The 22,005-nt window shown below is 39.3% G+C and overlaps 2 protein-coding genes across 2 annotated transcripts in view; both read left to right on the top strand.

Annotated features, from left to right (window-relative positions):
• Nucleotides 1-1,978: 1,978 nt before the first annotated feature.
• INTS2 (integrator complex subunit 2) lies at nucleotides 1,979-21,920 on the top strand. The gene is made up of 24 exons (XM_010123620.2): nucleotides 1,979-2,272; nucleotides 2,793-2,931; nucleotides 3,637-3,739; nucleotides 3,973-4,086; nucleotides 4,761-4,891; nucleotides 4,978-5,151; nucleotides 5,694-5,920; nucleotides 6,742-6,867; nucleotides 7,438-7,509; nucleotides 7,605-7,719; nucleotides 8,374-8,442; nucleotides 8,877-9,011; nucleotides 9,491-9,667; nucleotides 10,388-10,496; nucleotides 11,427-11,531; nucleotides 12,010-12,174; nucleotides 12,364-12,565; nucleotides 13,115-13,240; nucleotides 14,790-14,979; nucleotides 15,924-16,169; nucleotides 17,176-17,283; nucleotides 18,638-18,743; nucleotides 18,922-19,098; nucleotides 19,935-21,920. Exons 1-24 carry the CDS (start codon nucleotides 1,980-1,982, stop codon nucleotides 20,102-20,104), a joined length of 3,579 nt encoding a protein of 1,192 aa, XP_010121922.2. The 5' UTR covers nucleotide 1,979; the 3' UTR covers nucleotides 20,105-21,920.
• BRIP1 (BRCA1 interacting DNA helicase 1) overlaps nucleotides 21,507-22,005 on the top strand; it is a 58,230-nt gene continuing 57,731 nt past the window's right edge. Inside the window, exon 1 of the mRNA XM_086762880.1 lies at nucleotides 21,507-21,540. The gene's annotated coding sequence lies outside the window, so the exon portion shown is untranslated. The remainder of the gene's footprint in view (nucleotides 21,541-22,005) is intronic.

Below are 22,005 nucleotides of genomic sequence, written 5' to 3'. Positions count from 1 at the left end.
TTTCAAAGCATATGTCCTTTTTTTTTTTTTTTTTTAAAGTCATTTTTAACCCTGTCTCAGTTAGCCAGGTTCCAAGGGCTGAGTTTTGGTGTGGCTTTTTGTGTTAAATCTGACTTATATTCATAAAGGTAAGTGCATCAGCTGCCTGAACATTGGTGTAACTGTATTCTGTTACCTGGACCACAGCCTTCCCTGTGAAACTCTCCGACTGTGAAAGCTGCCAGTTTCCCACTGCCCCCTGATCCCCAAATGCCGTTTAAAGTAAATTTTAATATTGTAACCACTAGGGAAGACTAGGAGGGCCATTTCTGGAGTGATAGTCCCAGCCGGCAACGTACACATCAAACCTGCCAGCGCCATGGAGCCAACTACTGCATTGGGCACACTTTTTGTGAGCTACTTTCCTTTAACTATTTTAAGTGCACATAATAGCTGGTTTATAAATAAAATTATCACAATCCAATCACTTGGGTTCTTTAGCAAGTACAAGCTTAAATATTTGAAAATTTCAGCTCTAGCTTCTCAAAATGGCCTGCAAGAAAACAGTTTCTTCAGTGCTCTGTTAAGTAGCTGTGGAGATTTAACTCCTCTGAGTATCCAATGACAGAGGAACCTGAGAATCCCTCCATTCCAATTAAACATATGTATTTTAACCTATTAATGTATTTAAGCCATTTAGTCACCTTTGACTCAGTACTCTTTGAATTAGATTTCTGAAAACCTTGTCGCCAGACCAGCAGGCCACCAATTGTACTTGCAAATAACCTTACGTTTTAAAGTAGCTGTAACGTTTAGATCTTTCTAACATTTCCTGAAATAATTAAAGATAAATGAATTTATATTTAAATCCTCAGCTATGTTCTTACTTAGCTGTCAGTTATGGCGCCGATTATTGTATTTCTATATTTACCTCTGTTGGTAATTTTAACTTCATGTGTCGTTATGAAGACTTGCAGATGTCTTTAATCAAGCACTATTTGTTAATACTGTAATATTGAAATACTATGTTGCATTATTTTAAAGCTTTCAAAAATAAGAGTAAAATGTTTTTAAAAATGCTATTGCACCATATAATTTGCTGCACAACAGTACAGCACAGCGTATCAGTCTGTTTTGATAGCAATGCTGCATAAACAATGTTTTGATCTGGGTTTCTTTTGAGAATTCGCTGATTAGGTGACATTGTATGACATTACTGTCCAGACAGCCTCCAGCTGGGAAGGTTTTTGGTTTGTTTGAGTTTTTTGTTGTTTTGTGTTTGGTTTTGTGGTTTTTTTTTTGTTTTTTTTTTTTTTTGTTTTTTTCCCTCTTAGTAAAGGACCCAGGACTATGCTTCATACTTAAGTTTTTATTATTATTATGATTATTGTTTGTGGGTGTACTTTTTGTTTTCAGTGGAGTAAAGCTTAATTTACAGTAGAACTGGATTTGGGACCTACCACAATCCTCAGGGTCACCTTTTCAGGATGTTACTAATCTAGCTTTAGGTTTTTTCCGAATAAACTGGACGTGAGGACCTCGCAGAGCGCTGACGGGGTAGGGATGACAGAGCCTGTGACCCCGTTACCGGCCCCGTCGCCTCTGCCGCCCCTGCCAGCGCGGCTGGGTCGCTCCGAGGGAGCCGTGCTACCTTCTCACACAGCCGCCATGGGCCAAGTCATCGACGTTATTTATCGTGACAGAAAACAAAAACAACGAAAGCAATTGAGGAACAAACACTATTGCTGCCGAATGCCATAAACACTGAGTTGTACAAATTGTGATTGAGGAAATGAAAAAGGTTTATACTTTTTAAAAAAATTTCAAATGGAATAAATTATTCATGAAGCCTTGATTGTGGTGTCTCCTTATTTAAAACCGGGGCGGGGAAGAGGCGGGGCTGCGGCCTTCCCGCCGCTGTGACGTCAGTGTCGGCGCCGGTCCCGCCGTGAGGCGCTCAGCGCGCGCCGGAAGCGGCGGTGAGGGGAGGTGGGGCCGCCATGGCGGAGTGCTCCGGCCTGCAGTTCGTCAGCCCCTACGCCTTCGAGGCGATGCAGAAGGTGGACGTGGTGCGCCTGGCCGCGCTGAGCGACCCCGAGCTGCGGCTGCTGCTGCCCTGCCTGGTGCGCATGGCGCTCTGCGCCCCCGCCGACCAGAGCCAGAGCTGGGCGCAGGACAAGAAGCTCATCCTGCGGCTGCTCTCGGGGGTGGAGGCCGTCAACTCCATCGTGGCCTTGCTCTCCGTCGACTTCCACGCCCTGGAGCAGGACGCCAGCAAGGAGCAGCAGCTCCGGTAACGCGGAGAGCGGCGAAAGCCGCGCGGTGGCTTTTCCGGCCGTTGCGTTTGTTGAAGTACCGGACAGACCTGGCCTCTCGTGCTCATCTCCCCTGATAATCTCGTAGGAAAATCCCGATTTTTGACAGGGCGCCATGCAGGGAGCTGGGTGCCGTTGTCTCTCTCGGGGATCTTTTCCTGCCCGTGGCCAGGGGTGGTTGATGACCTGCGGGCAGCTGCCCGGCGGGTCTGAGAGCGCAGGCAGGCGGCTGGCCCGCCGTCTTGGGGTGCACAGACGGATCAGGGGCTGCACTTCCCCGGCTGTGTCTGTGCAGCTGGGAAACAGAGGCCCTGAAACGTTGGTAATGTTTCCTGAGTAATCTAGTAAAGAAAACTTCATAACATCCTACAGCTGCAACAGTCTTTTCTGATCGTGAGCACGATAGAAGGAATCCCTGTAACATTACTGTATCCCTTTAACTGATAAATTTTGTGTGTTTGCAGAAACATTTAAGAGTTGTTTTGAACTGTCTGCTAGGCACAAGCTAGGAGGAGGGAGTGGAGAAAGCATCTTGGTGTCGCAGCTTCAGCACGGGCTGACACTGGAATTTGAACACAGCGATTCACCTCGCCGGCTTCGTCTCGTGCTTAGCGAATTACTAGCCATTATGAATAAGGTAAATTTCTCCATATCTGGGCACTTGCGAGTTTTGTGGCAGTGAAAATGCACTCTGGGTAGGTTGCTACACTGCCTGGTTCTGTTTGGTGCTGCTATGAGTGCTCTTCTCCAGTTCTTACCTGCTTTCCCAAGACTTAAATTCTCGGTCTGATTGAACAGTGGCTTGCGATTAAACTTGTTGTGAACCCAGCTTCTAGAGGAAGTGTTTCTTCCTCAGAACAGATGAGGGTAATCTTTTCTAATATGATAGAGGCTCTGTATATTCTGTAATATGCTGCACTCAAATATAATGTGATTTTGTGATGCATCAGTGCAGAAATCATATTTGAAAATGAAATTATGAGTTTTCTCCATCCAGTTCTTTTCTCCTGTTGCAGTATGATATTAGCCACCGTACTTCTCCTCCTTCCCCTCCTCCTCAGTGTTTTATTTTCCTTGTGTAAACTTACCATATTTTTAGAATTGTCACTGAGCTATTTTTTCCTTTCTTTTGGAAAGAAGCAATGATACCGGCCGTATTGAAGTATTTCCACTACTAAATGTTTCTTGTTCTAAACACTTTCCTTGCCTGTCCTGTGTTTATAGCTGTACATTTCTGATAGTTTTTTAATGTGTTCAATCTGCTGAATTTAAAGCTGTAAAAGACAGATTAGACAAATTGCTTCCTAAACCCTGTTCAGTGATGATCCATAATGTCTTGTAGGTGTCAGAATCAAATGGTGAGTTTTTTCTCAAATCTTCTGAGCTCTTCGAGAGTCCTGTATATCTGGAGGAGGCAGCAGATGTTCTCTGCATTTTGCAAGCAGGTGTAGTATTCTATATTTATAGTGTTTTCTAACTTACAAATGTAAAAAAAAAACTTTTGGAGCTGGTGTGACAGATTTAAGGCTGATCTGGGCTATTCATTTGAAAGAGGAATAGATCACAGGCTGATTTTCCATTCATTGATTTGAGCGCGTTAGTGAAATGCATATTAAAAGCAAGGTTTTACTTGTTTGACAGTGAGACACTGTGACTTTCAAAACCCTCTTATTTCCAGAGCTGCCGTCGCTGTTGCCAATAGTTGATGTGGCCGAAGCTCTGTTGCACGTTAAAAACGGAGCCTGGTTCCTCTGCCTTCTGGTGGCCAATGTTCCTGACAGCTTTAATGAGGGTGAGTTACACTTTCTTTTTTTCCAGCTTACTTTTTCTAAAGGTTTTAAATGATTTCTAGCAATGTCGTTAGTTCTGGACTAAACCATGTGTCATGGATATTTGAATGGGAGAGTGTTTAGCTTATGAAATAAAGTTTGAAGGCATTTATACCTAGAAATGCTGATAGGCTCCCATTCTCATTGTGTTGATTTCCCTATTTTGCAGCCTATTTGTAGACTCACTGTGTGCATCTTGCACCTTTTCGTCCGTAGGTCACCGTTACAAAGGCTGACTGGGACTATGAGCTGGTCTAGCCTTGCTAATGGTTCTTGTCCCTCAGACCGAGCCATGTTATGAGGTGAAAAATTTGTATTGACGTTGCCTGTTCGACATCCCTTACCTCGCAATAAGATTTCAGTGTCCAGGGCTGCCAGATGCACAGGTTACATTAGATAGAGTACAAGTAGTAATTGGATAATGCACAAATCTGTAATGACCTGTAATTTCTCTGAGAAAAAGACCATTTCCTTGTTCTGCTTACATAGCGTAGATCGTGTGTTTATGCCCGGACAAGGTTTGTGTGGCCCAGCTAATAAATCGTACTGAGCTGAACAGAATGCCTTGGCTTTGTGTGTTTATGTGGCTGTCTGTTGGAAAGGTCAGGTTTACTTACACCTCCTGTTGGATATTTAGTCTGTAGAGGTTTGATTAAGAATGGTGAACGACAGGACGAGGAAAGTGTTGGAGGCCGTCGCAGAACAGAAGCACTTCGCCACTTGTGTAAAATGAACCCTTCCCAGGCTCTGAGGGTCCGAGGCATGGTGGTAAGTCTGTAATGAGAATTGTAATTATGATCCTTATTGGAACTTTAAAAACAAAAAAGGTGATTGAGCCTGAGCGTTTTATCTAGGTGGAGGAGTGTCATCTGCCAGGACTAGGAGTGGCTTTGACCTTGGATCACACCAAAAATGAAGCTTCTGATGATGGAGTGAGTGACCTGGTGTGTTTTGTGAGTGGTTTGCTACTTGGAACAAATGCAAAGGTTCGAACGTGGTTTGGAACTTTTATCCGAAATGGTCAACAGGTATGAAAATCTTTGAATATTCTGCTTTTGAAAAATAATCTTACGGCTTGCTGTAACCTTTCTGGATGTGGGCACCCGTATTTGTCTGAATGCATATAAATCCGGTGGCACATCTTGGAGCAACCTTTACAAGGCAACTTTTCCTCACAGGACCCTCCGGTGTATAAATAGCATCCCTGAAGGTAGCTGTTCCTCTGATAAATTTTTAGGTAGATGATTCGATGGAAACCAGGGTACTGTAAGTTTGTAATGTTTACCTGATAAATATGTTCATCCGCAGTGTTCCCAATAGGAAGTTGCATCTTGAGTTGCTTGGTTAGTTGAGTTAGTTAAAACTTGTGTTTTGGTGTAATAAGCTATTGTAATATGACCACATGTTGCCTGTTGCCCTGGTACTGAAAATTGTATTTTAAAGAATTCCTTTCCCTCTCTCCTTCTGTTTTTTTTTCCTTGACTTCATCATTGTGGAAGCTCTTCTGTGGTACATTGTTTGATGGGATCAATTTTACATTGTTGTTCTCCTCTTTTAACCTCTTACACAGAGAAAAAGAGATAATATCAGCTCTGTGCTTTGGCAAATGAGGAGGCAGCTGCTCCTGGAGCTCATGGGAATCCTTCCCACGGTTCGCAGCACGCACATTGTTGAAGAAGCAGATGTTGATATGGAGCCAAACGTGTCTGTGTATTCAGGACTGAAGGAAGAGCATGTCGTGAAAGCCAGCGCATTGTTACGTCTCTATTGCGCTTTGATGGGAATTGCTGGGCTGAAGTAATGAATGTTTCAGTGCTCTGTGTTTTTTATTCACTGTCTGTCCTTTTAAACAGAGGTTGAGAGCTTTGGGCGCTTTTAACATGAGCTGTCTCTTAATGCCATTGTGTCCTTGAAACAGTCGTGGCAGGACTGGCTGATTTTAGTACTAGGGGAGGCCCTTCTCCCGGGCTGAGAGCTGGAGTTTCCAATTACTGGGAGTTTCTTTATAGTGCAGAGAGCAAATATTATGTAATGCTAAGGTCTGTGGAGGCAGGTTTGGTTTTTACTTTCTGGTACTATTGTCAGCAGAAAAGTTTTTTGCATTCTAATGGTAAAGATCCATTTATTGACTTTGCTGATTTTTTAAATCAAAAATAATGTAAGAAATATGGTGCTCTCTTTAATGTTGCAAAGTCACTTCTACTGACTTGTTGAAAGAAATCTAGGCCTAAGTGGTTGGAGCAGGGTGTAGAAGAGAAAGCAACTGAAAACTCCAGCGATGTACACTACGTGAATTTAGAATTTCTTTTCCCCTGGTTTTACTTTTTAGAGAGCGCCAATGTAGCATCTTCGTGTGTTGTTGGTTTTAATTTTGATATTTTGCATTGATAGGCAAGATTATATCCTGGGGAAGTTTTCTCACTGTTGTTAACAGAGGTTTTTATGTCTTTAAGTACAAAGAGAATTGCCAGTTAATATTGATACTCATTTATTGATGGTAACTTGATAAGACACATTAAATAACAGAAAATTTAATCTTTAACCACTGAGATGAGATTGAAAATCTCTTCACTTTTAAATTTGCAGCATGGGTTTTGTTCTTTTTCTGTCCTATTCAGGCCAACTGATGAAGAAGCTGAGCAGCTACTGCAGCTGATGACCAGCCGGCCTCCTGCAACTCCAGCTGGTGTTCGCTTTGTGTCTCTTTCCTTTTGTATGCTTCTGGCCTTCTCCACTCTTGTCAGGTACCTCTCCGTGAAGGAGGAGCTTTGTAAAGATATTACTGTTTCGGCACCGATAAAGCAGTGACCTCCCCAGAGCTGCACAGTTTGTCTCTCCCAACTCTTTATACAAGTCTCCGTATGTTGGTTGAAGGGACTTGTCTCACACTACAATGAGTAAATTGATATTCCACTCTGCTTTACCTCTTGCTTACAGCAAACCTTTTGAGAGGGGAGCATCGGCATTAGCTTAGTTTGGAGTGGGTTTTGAAGGCTAAAGTAGGCCTTACTAGTTCACTTTTCCATTAAGCAAGTTTATGGCTAAATTCTTTAGAGACCCTGTTCAAAAGACTAGCAATAAAGGTGTTGAATGCATGTAGCTTTCTGCTGCATGCATTCAAGGCAGGAAATTGCCCGACAATTGGACTGAAGTTTGGGCTAAATATCAGTGCTTATCAGCTGTTTGATGCTAAAGTGAAAGTGACAAAAAGTCTCCTGGCCTAAGATTCCTCAAATACTGGCTTTTCTGCTAGTAATTGTAAAACTAGTGGCGGTTCCTGGGAAAAGGATCTTTTATGGATTTTCTTTGTGCAGCACACCGGAGCAGGAGCAACTCATGGTAATGTGGCTTAGCTGGATGATAAAGGAAGAAGCTTACTTTGAAAGGTGAGAGCAGGCTGCTTCTGTTTTTAGTGATTCCAGTAATCTCACATTTACTTATGTCCTATTGGAAATTAACTCTTCCTCTCTGTTATCGTTAGCATTTCTGGTGTGTCTGCTTCTTTTGGAGAGATGCTTCTCTTGGTAGCCATGTATTTCCATAGTAATCAGCTGAGTGCTATCATTGATTTGGTCTGCTCCACCTTGGGAATGAAGGTAAATGCTCAGCTGTTTCTAGCGCATAACATTTCTCCATTAAAATTAACTTTTTACTGTGTATTTATATGCTTGTCTTTAGTTTAAATATAAAGAGCTTTGGTTTTGCTGATGTATTTAAAGCAAATGTAAAGTAAAAAAAAATAGGTAACTAACTAAATTAATTCCTCTAGAAAAACATTAAACTATGCTTGCTTCTTGATACAGAGGAATGTTACAGTGAAAGTATCTTCCAAAAGTGCTGACTTGTTGAAATCATTATTTGCAAGAAATGAGTTTTTTAGAAGACTAATTGAAGTAGTTTCGAAAGTGAGCTGCAAACTTCTTTATTTTAAATAGTTTAAAGAAATATCTATATGTGTAATAATTAATTTTTGAAAATTACTGAGAGAGACTTACCTTCAATTTACTATCGTTAGGCAATGTCTCGTCAAATGGAAAAGCTAGGTGGGTAGTTTTTAGGATGGGATGACTTGTGACATTTCAAAGTATTTTTCTTTTACATTTGAAGTATAGATGTGAATGTTTTCCTGGTATCCCAGTGAAGACACATTTAAAAAGGTTAAAAGTTAACAGTTTATAAAATAAATTTGCAGAACTTATAAATAAGAAAGCTAGAACTTAAAATTACAAGTACTTTCTTCTTTGTTTCAGATTGTTATTAAGCCCAGCTCACTCAGCAGAATGAAGACAATCTTCACACAGGAGATTTTCACTGAGCAGGTATTTTAAGCTTAGGTGTATTTTTTTCCCTTTTTTTTTTTTTCCCTTTCTTTCTTTCTTCTGTAATCACTTCAGTTTGACCTACAAGAAGAATCCAAGCCCTGCTGGTGCTGAAGAGTCTTGGCTGTTTCTTTTTGTACGCTGATTATGCTTTTTGAACACTTGGCTTTTTTAAATAATGGGGACGCAAAGGAGAAAAATAATCTACTAGACATTATTTGTTGCAGTAGCAGGAAGTTGTTCACAAATGTTGTATGTTTGCTACAGTTTTACACATAATGTGTTAGACTGCATTAAAATGTTCTTCAGCTTCCAACCAACCAAAAATAAATGCCAGGAAGAGTGTAGCTGTGCAACTTAGTCACCTTGTGCTTATGCTTTTTGGTAAGGTGATATTTGTGGTATTTTTCTTGTTAATTATAACTTTCCTTTAGGTTGTTACAGCCCATGCAGTTCGCGTGCCTGTTACAGGCAATCTCAGTGCCAACATTACTGGGTTTTTACCTATTCACTGCATTTACCAGCTTTTAAAAAGTCGATCATTCACCAAGCACAAAGTATCCATTAAGGTATGATCTTCATTTTATTTCTGTTTGTAATTTTGAATGTTGACTAGGTTTTGCAGCATGGTTTTTTGGTTGAATTACAGGAACAGAATTCTTGATGAATCTTACAACCATGTATTTTAGGAAGGAACTGTGTCTTAAATTAGGGTACCCAGTTTTAGCTCTGTAATCCAGAGACCGCAACTTAGGGAAGTTAAAAATAATAAGAAAGTTATCTCTCTCTCTGTGTCTGCACTTAATAAAACCATAGCCAGAATGATATTTCCAGCCAGGGCAAGTTTTATTGCTGGATCTGTACAGAGCAGGGTCCAGGATACACAATTTGTGACCAGGCCCAACCCAGAATTGGTATGACATTTTCCAAAGTCAAAGCCTCATTCAGTTACATTTTTTGTACCCGGTTAAAAGGGGTTCTACTTGCAGACCGAAAAATTGCCCTCCAGCTTTGAAACGGAATGTGTAACGGCATGTTTTTTTTCTAGGACTGGATCTATCGGCAGCTCTGTGAAACCACCACTCCGCTCCATCCTCAGTTGCTTCCTCTTATTGATGTCTACATTAACTCTATTCTCACTCCTGCATCCAAATCCAACCCAGAGGCCACAAATCAGCCTGTCACGGAACAGGAGATACTGAACGTTTTTCAAGGACTCTCTGGGGTAAATGATCTGTTTGCATCTTTCATGTACTTTAATGTGAACATGTGGTTTCATATTTTGTATATACATTCGACTCAGATTCTGTAAGTTGCCTCACTTTTTGTCTTTAATGCCTGTGTAGTAAAGGACCTCCTACTACAGTGATGGTCCTGTGTTTTGAAATGAATCTTCTTAGTGCTACTCTAATTTTTAGGAGAATTGCTATTTGTCCCTGTTTTGCCCTTTTCCTTGGGAATTTGCTAACTCATGCTGTTAAAAATGCAAAGAAAAGCACTTAATGGATTGAAAAGTGAGGTGTTTATTTAGGATTTGTAAAAATTTTGTACTGACTTCGTCTTGTTAGATAAAAATACTATTTAATTGATACACTCTAGCTGTTTTTGAAAGAAGCATTTTAATTTTGATAGAAATACGCGAACAGTCACTCGGACACATGCAGAATGAGTGGCAAGTATTGACTTGCGTTGGAATCCTAGGATTACTCCTTATTGGGACCCAGGATATCAAAAATACACTTTATGTTTGAAGCTCATTTGAAAAAAAAAAAAAGAAGGGGGAAAAAAAAAGTTCCCTGCAACTCTCAGCTTGGACCTCATATGGCTTGATATTTTTATATAAGGCTTACTGCCTTGTCTTTCTTTGTGTTTGAGGGTAAATCCAAATTTTTGTTCTCAAGAATCAGGAATGCAACATGACCTTTGTATGTGGTTTTATGTACAGGGAGAAAATGCTCGTCTTACTCAGCGATACAGCATCACAACGCAATTGCTTGTCCTTTACTATGTCCTGTCGTACGAGGAAGCACTTCTGGCAAACACGAAGATACTAGGTATGTGTAGAGTGCACCAGTGGAAAATAGATGAACTGAAAATTAGATGCAAAGAGAGGAATTCTTACAGTAACCAAAATTCATGTTGCTGTCAGGAGATAAAGTTTCTGCTAAACTACTCTCTAGTTCAGTAATTTGTTTTCCAGATTAATAAAGGTCCAAGCTGGCCAAAAAGTTACCAGAAATGTTTATGACCATCTAATAAGTACAGTAACAATTAACAAAGATTTCTTAATTACTTCAGATATTAATTTATTTATGTGTCATCAGACTTGCACACACATTTCTTTGGTTGGCGATTATATAGTTGATAGTACTGCATGATACCTTTTTGCCTTGAAATTGAGGCTTTAAATCAATTCTAAAAGAACATTGTGTAGTTTATTGTTGGAGTTTAATTTCAGTGAAAACATACTGTTTATATCTGGTGGGTGTTTTTACCTCCCCTTTTTGGGGCACAAAACTTCTGGCATTCATCAGTGCTAATTTTCTTCATGCAATTCAAGAAAGACTTCTTGCATTTATAACTTCCACCTCACTAGAGGGTGTTGTGTGTGCCAGCAGTTTGAATTCCATGTACTAACTGATAACCAATTTTTTTTTAAGAGTCAAAAACCTTGAATAAAGCAAGTGCAGATTTGAGCTGTGATCTCAAAATCAGTTGGACTTGGTCAAAGATAATATGGAGATCTTGCAAAGAAATCTAAATACCAGGAAAATCTTTACATGAAAATATTCACAGAAATGGTTTCCTGAAGAGCTTGATGTTAATACTTTAACAGGAATGAGATGTGTTATTTGGGATTTTCTCTGTTTTACCTGGATAATATAGAGACAAGTGCTTTGCATTTTCTTTATTGATTCAGTTGGGGAAATAATTTTTTCCAACTCTAACTGTTATGCTTGGTTTCTTGTCGTGTTCCTTTATAGCTGCCATGCAGAAAAAACCCAAGTCTTACTCTTCAGCATTAATGGACCAGATTCCAATCAAGTACCTCATCCGGCAGGCACAAGGACTGCAGCAGGAGCTGGGGGGTAAATCTGTGTGTGAAAGTCTTAATGTGCATGAGGAAGGAAGGTGAAGTGTGTTTCCAGCTCTGTGACTATCATCTGTTTCATAGTGTGCCTGCCTTTCTCTTTCTTCTAAAATCTGCCAGTAACTACTGAGATTACAGATACGTTTGAAGAGTAATACTGAAAGTTTGAGGAAGGCAGGTCTTTTTAGGCTAGGTCTTACCATACCTAGGGTAGGTTTTAGAGTAGGAATTGGCTGAGAATTTATAATTATTCCAGACTGAGTTTAAGAGTTACTGTAGGATCCTCCCACCTTTCCAAAAGGTAGCTTTTCCTTTCTGTTGGAGTCAGAATATCAGGCTATAAACATGTAAGCTCATTGAACTTCTTGGCAGTGATTCGGTTAAGGTCTGTTGTTGATATGATAGGCACAAGTATGTTCAGGTGAAGGATGTAGCTACTTAAATGTAAGAGGTATGCTTTCTTAATATCCCTAAAGGCTTGCATTCTGCGCTGTTACGCCTTCTTGCAACTAACTATCCACACCTCTGCATTGTGGAAGACTGGATCTGCGAGGAACAGATCACGGGCACTGATGCCTTACTGAGGAGGATGCTGCTTACAAACATGGCGAAGAATCACTCTCCCAAACAGCTGCAGGAAGGTAACTAACTTCATGTGAAGTAAGCGGTGTTCTTTCCAAATTTGTTGGAATATAGTGGGTTTGGAAGTGTGTAGCCATTTCATTAATTTGATTATAGTGCATTTGTATAATGAAAGATGTTCTGTTGCCAAGTCAGAAAACATGTCCCAAGTCCGATTTTACCAAGATCCTGTTGTCTTTATTTTACAGCATTTTCCATGCTGCCTGGAAATCACACCCAGCTGATGCAGATCTTAGAACATTTAACACTTCTCTCAGCTGGTGAATTGATCCCATATGCAGAAGTATTGACATCAAATATGAATTGTTTGCTGAATGCTGGAGTCCCTCGTAGGATTCTTCAGACTGTCAATAAACTTTGGATGGTTCTCAACACTGTGATGCCAAGAAGGTAGGCTCAAAATACCGTTCACTTTGTTGTTGCAGATAGGTGGAATGCCACCTTCTGTTTCAAAAATAATGACAGAATGCCTTTGTCTGGGAAATTCGAAGTTGTGACTGAATAGAATGTGTTGGAGTTGCATTCCTTTTTGCTTTGTTGAAAATTTTGACCTTTGCATTTCAAAGGATGATACTTCTTGTTCTCAGGGGAAAGGAAGTCACCAGGTCGCTTAAAATACAGGGTATAGTTTTTTAGTGTATGTTGTTTATGACAAATTGCTGCTGAAACGTGAACTCACTTCAGTAAGAATGTGTCTTTTCGGAGGAACTGGATGCTTTATTGCAGTAAGGACAGTTTGTTTGCTGTAATTCCAGTGAATGTAAGTGAACTGTATCTTGGTTAACTTTAAGGGCTGCAAATGAAGCATGGGGTTTTTGCTCCTTGGTAGTTCTAGAAAAATATAGCTAATCGAGATAAGGGGGTGTCCAGGTGCTTATGTGATCCTTATTCTCTTACAGATTATCTAATAAAAAAATCGTAAAAATAATCTCATTTTAGGTTGTGGGTGATGACTGTTAATGCTCTGCAGCCTTCAGTCAAAGTAGTCCAGCAGCAGAAGTACACTCAGAATGATCTGATGATTGACCCTTTGATTGTACTCAGATGCGATCAGAGAGTTCATAGGTAAGCATTAGCTTTTTATGTTCTGTGGGACTTACACTGATACACAGTGAATGTTAAATGTAAAGATGTCTCATAGAAAACTTCTAAAAGTTTTCAGTACTTCAAAACATTTTCAAACTAATCAAAGGAGCTTGTAAGTTCCATCTTTTTTGTATTAAGCTTGTTCTGAGGACTGAGTGGGGCTGTGCCTGCTGTTTCAGCATGTCACACTGTTCAGCTGAGTGTCTTGTTGGACCACCTTACACTCAGTCCTATTTTGGAAAGTTTGGGATTTGTACATAGATCATCCATTTTAGATGTGTGTAAATTTGTTCTAAATAGACATTGCAGCGTGCTTAAAATGGCTGCTGCCACATGGTGGTGGTGGTGGTTGAGCTTGTAGCTGTAACATCCTTCCACTGCACAGTCTTTTGCTGTACCTCATGGGCCTGTGGTACTCCATCTTTTGGGGTAACAGTTTCTGCCACTGGGTGCTTAATGGATATGACTTTTGTAGCCTTCCTTAATTTCCAGAGAAAGTCTTTTAGTAGTACTTAGAAATTAGTTCCTCTAGATGTCAGTGATGACAGAGGAGGATGTGTAATGCTGCTTTGTGGCTCTGATGCAGAAGAATAAGCTGAGAACTTTAGTAGTGAAAATGATCAAAACTGATAGCAATGGACCAGCTTTTAAGAAGAATATAAAATAATGCAAACAATAAGTCAGAATTTGTAAATGATAACTTTGCTTTTTCATAATAATGAAGAAAATTGCATCTGTTGTTCTAAAAAAGATGTGGTTAATCATTTTAAATGGACTTCAGCCCCTAGGTTTATTCATTGTGTATTTTTTTTTATGTTTTATGTCAGTTGTAGTTTATTTTTCTGCTTTTGTATTATCCTTTTGTTCATAATAAATGCCTAATAGTCAAATTGATTTGTTCTTCGCATTCTTGTTCATATGCATCTGTCGCTCCTTGCCTTGTAGCAGTTGAGCCATGAATCCAATTTTCATTTAAGTTGCTACAACTCTCCTAGACTTTCTGTTGATGACATCTTTAATCCCCAACCCATATGTGAAATTCTTAAATGTCTGTCCCTTCAGCCCTGGATGCAAATTGAAAATCCTGCATTTCTAAAACTGTTAGGGAGATTTATAATGCAATGTGATTTGAAAACTACCATCTTAGTATTTTGGAAGCAGTTCAGAGCTTGTCTGCCTTATTTTTCCCCATCATTTAGATAATTATTTTTCCTTACCTCACGTACAGCCAAACAACTTATAGCTAGGGTTTCCTTTGTTCATCAGGAATTAGTCTCTTCAGCAGTTCCTTGTTTTTGTGGAGTGTATGCATACGTGTGCGTGCAGGAGAGAAGTAGGACTGAATGGCAGGGCAGCAGGAGGGATGGTGACCTTTAGTATTTTGCTGCGTTAGGGAAAACAGCTTTAGTATGAACCAGAGTACAACCAAATGAGCCTTTGAGGAGTGCTTTTAGTTTGTTCATGTTATTACTGTCTTATTGCTCTGCCTAATGAAATGTCTTTATTTTATCACGTGATCCCGTATCAGGAGTCCTCCTCTGATGGATATAACTTTGCACATGTTGAACGGATATCTTCTTGCTTCAAAAGCTTACCTCAATGCTCACCTAAAAGAAACAGCAGAGCAGGACATTAGGCCATCCCAAAACAATGCAATGGGTCCAGAGGCCCCGGAAGTTACGAGAGAAGAATTGAAAAACGCATTGCTTGCTGCTCAGGTAAGGGGGAAGAAATTGATATTAAATGATGTGAGGAAAGACAATGATAAAACAGAGATACAGAAACAGGAAATTAAAAAAGAGACCTTTTTATTTTTTTTTACTGACTTCTGTTACCACGAAAAAGAAAACTGCCTCTGTATTCAGATTGTTAAATATTTTCGATCTTCTGTTTTCTAGTCTGAAGCATTGTGTTGGTTAACTGCTTTGACAATGTTCTTCTCTGTTCGTTAATTAGTTAGAACAGAGGAGTTCTGCTTACTAACCCTTCTGCCTTGTTGCTTGTGTAATCCAGAGGCTCTTTCTGTAGTTAGCTTTGCAGCAGTAAAATATGAATAAATGTGACAGACCTATGCGTGATCATTTGAACGATGTTATTTAAGAGAAGCAGCCAGCATTGTAAAGCGTGAGGCTTAGCTTGACATTATGGGAATTCTTGAGTAATCCTGTTTCACAGACAGGCTTTTCTTACTTCTCTCTGGAAAATGTCTCATTTATAGTCCTTATTAGAAGATGGGTTTTGAGTTAATAGGAGGTTTTATATTTAAATGAGAAGTGTAGTTTCCCTGAAATACTGTGAATTACATGACCATGTGTAGATTTTGTCTGATCTGGATGATTTAAGGGACCATTGGATATTTGTTTTGAAGCAATATGAGATTCCTCTGAAATTGCCCTTTTCATCTGTGATTGTGATGATCTGTTGGATTTAAGCTTTCATTCTTTGAGTCTTGATTCAGATAAAGTGTTGGGGTTTTTTATGTCCTTCAGGGTTTGTGATTATTGAACTGAGTTGTTTTTATTCTATAGCAAAAAAAATCTATAGCTAGAAATTCTAGCCATCTGACAGTCATCAGTTTCAGACATTGTCATTACTTTGCCTTTGATTTCATTGATTTCACTGGTTTTTTTAGTGCATGTTCTGTTGCTTATTTTCTTCACAGGACAGTGCTGCTGTGCAGATTCTTTTAGAGATCTGCTTACCTACAGATGAAGAGAAAGCCCAGAGCAGTAATACCCACAGTTTGCTGAAGAGTGTTCATAGTTCCACAGGCCCTAGGAGTCCAGAACTAGAAGAGGAAGAAGATAGCTTGCTGTGTAATCTTCGAGAGGTCCAGTGCCTGATCTGCTGTCTGCTGCATCAGATGTATATAGCTGATCCCAACATAGTCAAACTAGTTCATTTCCAGGTCTGCTTTGCACTATATTAGTTCTTTTACGGTTTCTCTCGTTAAGAAAGAGCCAGATTAAGTGGTCAAATGATATTGAATGCTGCTGTTGTATTCCTCAGAAATTGTAGTGGCCCACTGCTCTGCTTCCTGTGTTGCCAAATTTACAGTACCTACGTTTCCTCCATATTTCAATGCTTGGACTTTGTGTTGTAGCTGAGAAGGAAGCAGCTAAACTGTGCCTCTTCCTCATCACTGAACGCATGCTTTGTTTGTGCCTCTGCCCTTTTTTATACCAAAATAGTTTATTCATTCTGGGTCAAGGAAAACTGGCCTAATCATCTTATAATTACTTATTCCACATCTTTCGTGGGTGACTTTTTTCTGGCCATGTTTTTAAATTAGTATACTCATTATTCAAAACTGTAATTTGGCTTCAAATGTAAACATCTTCTTATCTTTCCCTTTTGTTAGGGCACAGTTTATCTCTTTAGAGTGGAAGGAGAAAGGTTGCCCCTGCCAAAGCAGCTGTGCACCTTCAAAAAAAGAAGAGAGGAAAGATTAGCAAACCTTTAAATATAAAAGTGTTTTGTGTGTGTGTTAAATTGCTCATTGCCAGATGTTGGTCTCTTTAAAAGGAGTTAATTTGCCTTGACCTGGAACTGGTTAAGTCACTAAAAAGCCATAATGGTGTAGTTGTGAAATAAGCAAGTTGGGGCCTGTGGTGAAGTTTGCAACACAGGGAAAGATGCAGAAGGAAGGGGTGACTGCAGCCTAGTTTAGTTTGGGGAGTGGAGGGAGACTTTCTGTGCAATTCAGGATAAAGAACTGATTCAGACCCTGGGTTTGTCATCCAGTCTGGCTCTTGTTGCCTGGAGATACAGGCCTGTTTCTTACAATTCCGAACAAAAGAGATTTACAAATATGTTAGTTTTGAAAAAAGCATTACCACGGATCTAATTTAAAATCTTAAATGAGGCAGAATTTTTAAAACACCTTTGATGTATCCATTTTCTTAATCACACAGGGTTACCCGTGTGAACTTCTGTCACTGACAGTGGCAGGGATTCCCTCGATGCACATCTGTCTGGATTTCATACCAGAGCTCATTGCCCAGCCCGAACTTGAAAAACAGGTACTGTACAGTCGTCTGGTTTGAGAATCAGTATAAGGAGTTAACCCTGATGAAGTATTGGTTAAGGAGAGAATATAAAAGGATCGCTAAAAAAAGTCCTGTTCTAAGTTGCCCAGGATGTTATGGTAGTATCTGTAGCACTTTACCTTAAACTAAAGGCCTGGCCTTTAAATCCCCTTCAGACAGGGATTGTGACAACTCCTCTAACGTGCCTCTGTACACTTGTTCAGAAAATACGCATGAATTTCAGTATTACCTTCAAGAACATGAATAAAAGCACTTTTCAATAATGACTTTAATTCATTCTTTATATTGAGTATAAATCAGTTGGCAAAAGTTTTGCCTACTTAGTTTTTGTCCACTACTTTGTAGCTAGGGGGACTTACATGAAGATTTGAATTTTGAAAATCTTTTTTGCAGAGATACTCTGTAGAACACATGAAGCAGCCTTAAGATCAAAATTTTATTAATTTTCATTAAAAGTTTGGCTACCAGCTTTTTCTAGGGAATATTACTACTGTTTCTTGAAGCAAGCTCGGGACAAGACTATAAGATGTAAATTTCTAAATCAATTTACATTTCTCTTTTGCCAGTTGTCTTGCTGGTTCTCCCCCTGGTCTAACTGTAACGACAAAGCCTGCTAGAACGACATGTAGGCTCTTTGAATCTTGAGTGCTCGTTTCTTCTCACTACAGGCTCAGCAAAGGGGGAGTCATGAGTTTGATTTTGAAATGTTTCACCAGTGGTTTTGAATGTCTTCTCATGATGGTTATGAAAAATAATGGCAAATAATAGTTTATTATCACTTTCTAAAGCAATTTGTAGACCTTGATTTGGTATCCTATGACAAGGGAGACTACGTACTTGGCTAGTTGTAGGTAACTGGAATTTGTTGGGCTGAAGATTCCTCTGGTTTGTATATCAAGACAACTTTGTAGTTGCTCTTATTTAATACCTTCTCAAATACTGTTACTGCTGAGAGGATACTAAACTAAAGTTAAAACTAGAACACACCGGACCTTAAAAAACTTTTGCAAGGGTAACATTTTAAATTGTGTGTTGCTTTGTTGCTCATTGTTAACGTCAGAACAAATTATGTCTGTGGAGGAGATTCTGAAACACTAATGTTGGTACTTTGATTAATTTTAAATATGTGTGGGATTTTTTTCTTAATGTCAGCAGATAAAAAAATCAGAGTAACTATTATTAGTGCTTCTCTGGGTTTAATTTCCTCATTGGTAAAATAGAGAATATTTTCTAACTCATAACTTATGTGAAGAACTTTGGATAGAAAGTGCAAAGCAACCTGTAACTTTATTGCTTATTTCTCTTTTGCCTTTCACCTACTTAACAGATATTTGCCATCCAGTTACTTTCATTTTTATGTATTCAGTACGCACTACCTAAGTCTCTCAGCGTGGCTCGTTTAGCTATCAATGTGATGGGAACCCTACTCACAGGTAAGCATTCTAGCAACCCCAAAATACATTGTTGTGTAAATTAGAATTATTTGTCTAGGTTGAATGCAGTTTTGTCTAGATGCCAGTGTGTTAATTATGGTTGTGAAAGTAACAATGGTTATTGACTGGATTTTTGTAATAATTCCTTTTTACTGAACCATTTTATTTTCCTTGATAGTTTTAACCCAGTCGAAGCGCTATGCATTTTTTATGCCGACCCTGCCTTGTTTGGTGTCATTCTGTCAAGCCTTTCCTCCTTTGTATGAGGATATTATGTCTCTGCTGATACAAATAGGACAAGTTTGTGCTTCTGATGTTGCTACGCAGACAAGAGACTTCGACCCAATTATTACACGTAAGTAAAGTACCTTGTATTTCAAAACTAACATCATGGTCCCAGGGAGAAAATGATGTTACTGTTTCAAATGTTTGAGTGTAGTTGGAATGCAGTATGAAATTTACTGCTGTTGTCTTGTAAATATGGAAGGAATAGGGATAGGTGGATTTTCTGGGTTGGAGGAGAGAGTTTAGAAGCTAAAGGGGCTGAAAGTATCCCTTTTATTGAGCTTTGTACCACCTTCCTTCTGTTTTATTTCCTTGCTTGTATAATTCCAAGATGTATCCCTGCATGCAAGTGTTGTGCATAGAATTTGCTATCATAGTCTAAGGATGAAAGACGTGAGCAAAGGCCCTTGGCTTTTGAGAACACAAGGACATGTCAGCTCCTCAGCTGTGGCATAATGGCCATACAGATCTTCCTAATCTGTTGGAAATGCAAAATCAAATGAGCTCAGTGAAGTCTTACGCATGACATAGCATGGTTGGATAAATCTATAGTGATTGTGTAAATAACAGTTTAAGGGTGTCAATTGATCTTGAGCATAGTTTTGTCTCTTTTTTTGTCTAAAGACAAATGCTCTGTTCATGTGATACAAGGTTCCCTGATGGTATCTGTGCTAGGATGTCAAGTAAGAGGGGAGAATAAAAAACTCCGAAGGAGTCAGATATAGGTAAATGAAAAATAAATGTTGTAGTCGCTAGAAGTAATCTGCGTAGTTAAGCCTGGTACATGAAATAGCAATCACTCAAATTTGCAATTTCATAGCATACATGTTTGTGTTACACATGTACTATAACAATTTTTTTAAAATGTTTGTTTATTTAGATGTACTTTGCTTCTTAATTTTCTAGGTCTCCAGCAACTTAAGGAGAAACCACATGAAGTGTCAGGACTTTGTAAAGATTCCTCTGACAAAAGTTGTTCAAGGGACATTGCAAGCATGGACCCTGATGTTCGGTTATGCCAGTCTGTTGAAAATACTATCATTGAGATAATTAACATGAGCGTAAGTGGAGTTTAGGAAGAACACAAATGAAGTTGTACTGTAGCTAGTCCACAGTCTATGGTGTTTGAATTTGGAGAAAGCTGTGAAAGTGGATTGAGGAACTGGAGCACAAGAAGTCCATGCTTTTCATTGGTTTGATTCAGTTACGTTTGAAAAGAAAATAATCCTTTAAAGAGGCTTGTGTTGCTTCCAGTGGAAACTTCTGAGGCTGATGGGGTCAGTAAATAATTTCCAGTGAAACCAAGCATGATTATCAGGCTTGCTTGGTTTCTGAAGTGATACAGCAACACACTCGAAAGGGTTTTATAACACTCTGAAAAAGTGAATACTTCATTTGTTGAGCAAAGAGCAAAATGATGGGTAAGAAAAAATTGAGATGGAAGTACTTTCCTTAAGTTAAATGAACTGCTGTTCCAGAGCTCTGCAGAGCACGATGGAATAAAATACTCCAAGACAGACTTGAAAAAGGAGTGCAAGTACCTTGTGCCATCACATTGAGTACCAAGAAAAGGCTTTAACTTTTTTTTTACCTATGTTTTAAACTATTGGTCAAAATTTCAGTTCATGAGATCAGGAACTTCATTTAAAGATCAACCAGCCTTCATTAAAAGTTTGAAACTCGTCTAAAAGTTTCTTTAAAAAAAAGTACTAGTACTACAAAACGACCTGTGTAAATGTGATTTTTAAAGAATTATGTATTTTTAAATGCAGCTCAGATGGCTTAGTTTAAAAGAGATGAGAAAGACTTGAAGAAATAAGTGCAAAGGTATCTTAAGTTGTCATCAAGATAAGATTGAAAAAAAGAAATTAGTGTTGAGGGTGACTGTGACAGAAGCTAAATTTCCCTGTAATGAAAGGGATGACAGAGTTCAGCCATACTAGCGTGGTTACATGCAGCTCGGTGGACGGGAAGGCTGAATCTTGTGCTTCGTGCATGAAGTGGGTTGTTCTTTCAGATACGAAAGCTGTAGGATTTAGCCTCGACAGATGTGTTTTGTGACATTGCAGAAGGGGATGTGTGGTGCAGTATTTGGGAGTTTATTGAAGGTTGCACAAGCTCTTATGCGAGGCAGCATGGCTTTTGTGGCAGAGAAAGAAAATGGAGGTTTGGCTGTTGTGCCAGAAAGGAGTGTAGTGCTTCAACACACTTGAATTGCTAAATTTATCAGTCTGGTACTTGCTCTTTTCTGAAATGACAGCGTCCAGGGTCCTTAACGAAGTAAAATATTTTTCAATTAAAACCAGTTTATATTCCAGAAATGATGGTGTGATTCTTTAACGTGGCCTTAAGAAAATCTTTCATTGCTTGTCTTCTGCCCGTGGTGGACAGTGGTTTCGGAAGGCTGATACTGAAAACACACTCGGGTTTGCATTCCAGGAGTACCAGTGTGCTGTAACCATCCAGTAACACCGTCTGGTTACCAAGTATATTTTTGTCATCTTGATGTAAAGTATGTAAATAATCTAAATGTATGTATTTTTTTTTCCTCTGTTTTAAGTGTAATTTTATATGCTGTAGTGGTATTTAAATAAAAAAAACCCCAACAGTGTATTATTTGGATCAAGTCATAGATATTAATACTTTTAATTTCAAAGGGAGTTGCCTGTACTCATTTTAGGTTTCCGGATTTGTACCCAGTTTAGCCCACGGGAACAGAGGAACACCGAGCCCCTCTGGCTGCGGCCTGCCCTTCCAGGGGCTGTGGTGCATGGCAGTGTTTTAAAGACACTGATTTTACTAAAAACAATTATTCGGTTTTTAGTTCCCAGTACAAGTGTTTTCAGTGCACTGTGCTTATAACGTAAATAATAAAAATATTTCGCAATACAATTCCTCCACGGTAAACGCGTGGTTGCCCAGCAACGAGTTTAAACCCGGAAGCCAACAAGGCCCTCAGTGATTGGTTCTAGAAGCG

Source organism: Chlamydotis macqueenii, chromosome 19, assembly GCF_036417535.1.
Source record: "Chlamydotis macqueenii isolate bChlMac1 chromosome 19, bChlMac1.mat, whole genome shotgun sequence".
Lineage (NCBI taxonomy): Eukaryota > Metazoa > Chordata > Aves > Otidiformes > Otididae > Chlamydotis > Chlamydotis macqueenii.
The sequence above is the reverse complement of the archived record's forward strand: the minus strand, read 5'-3'. Positions and strand labels throughout refer to the sequence as shown.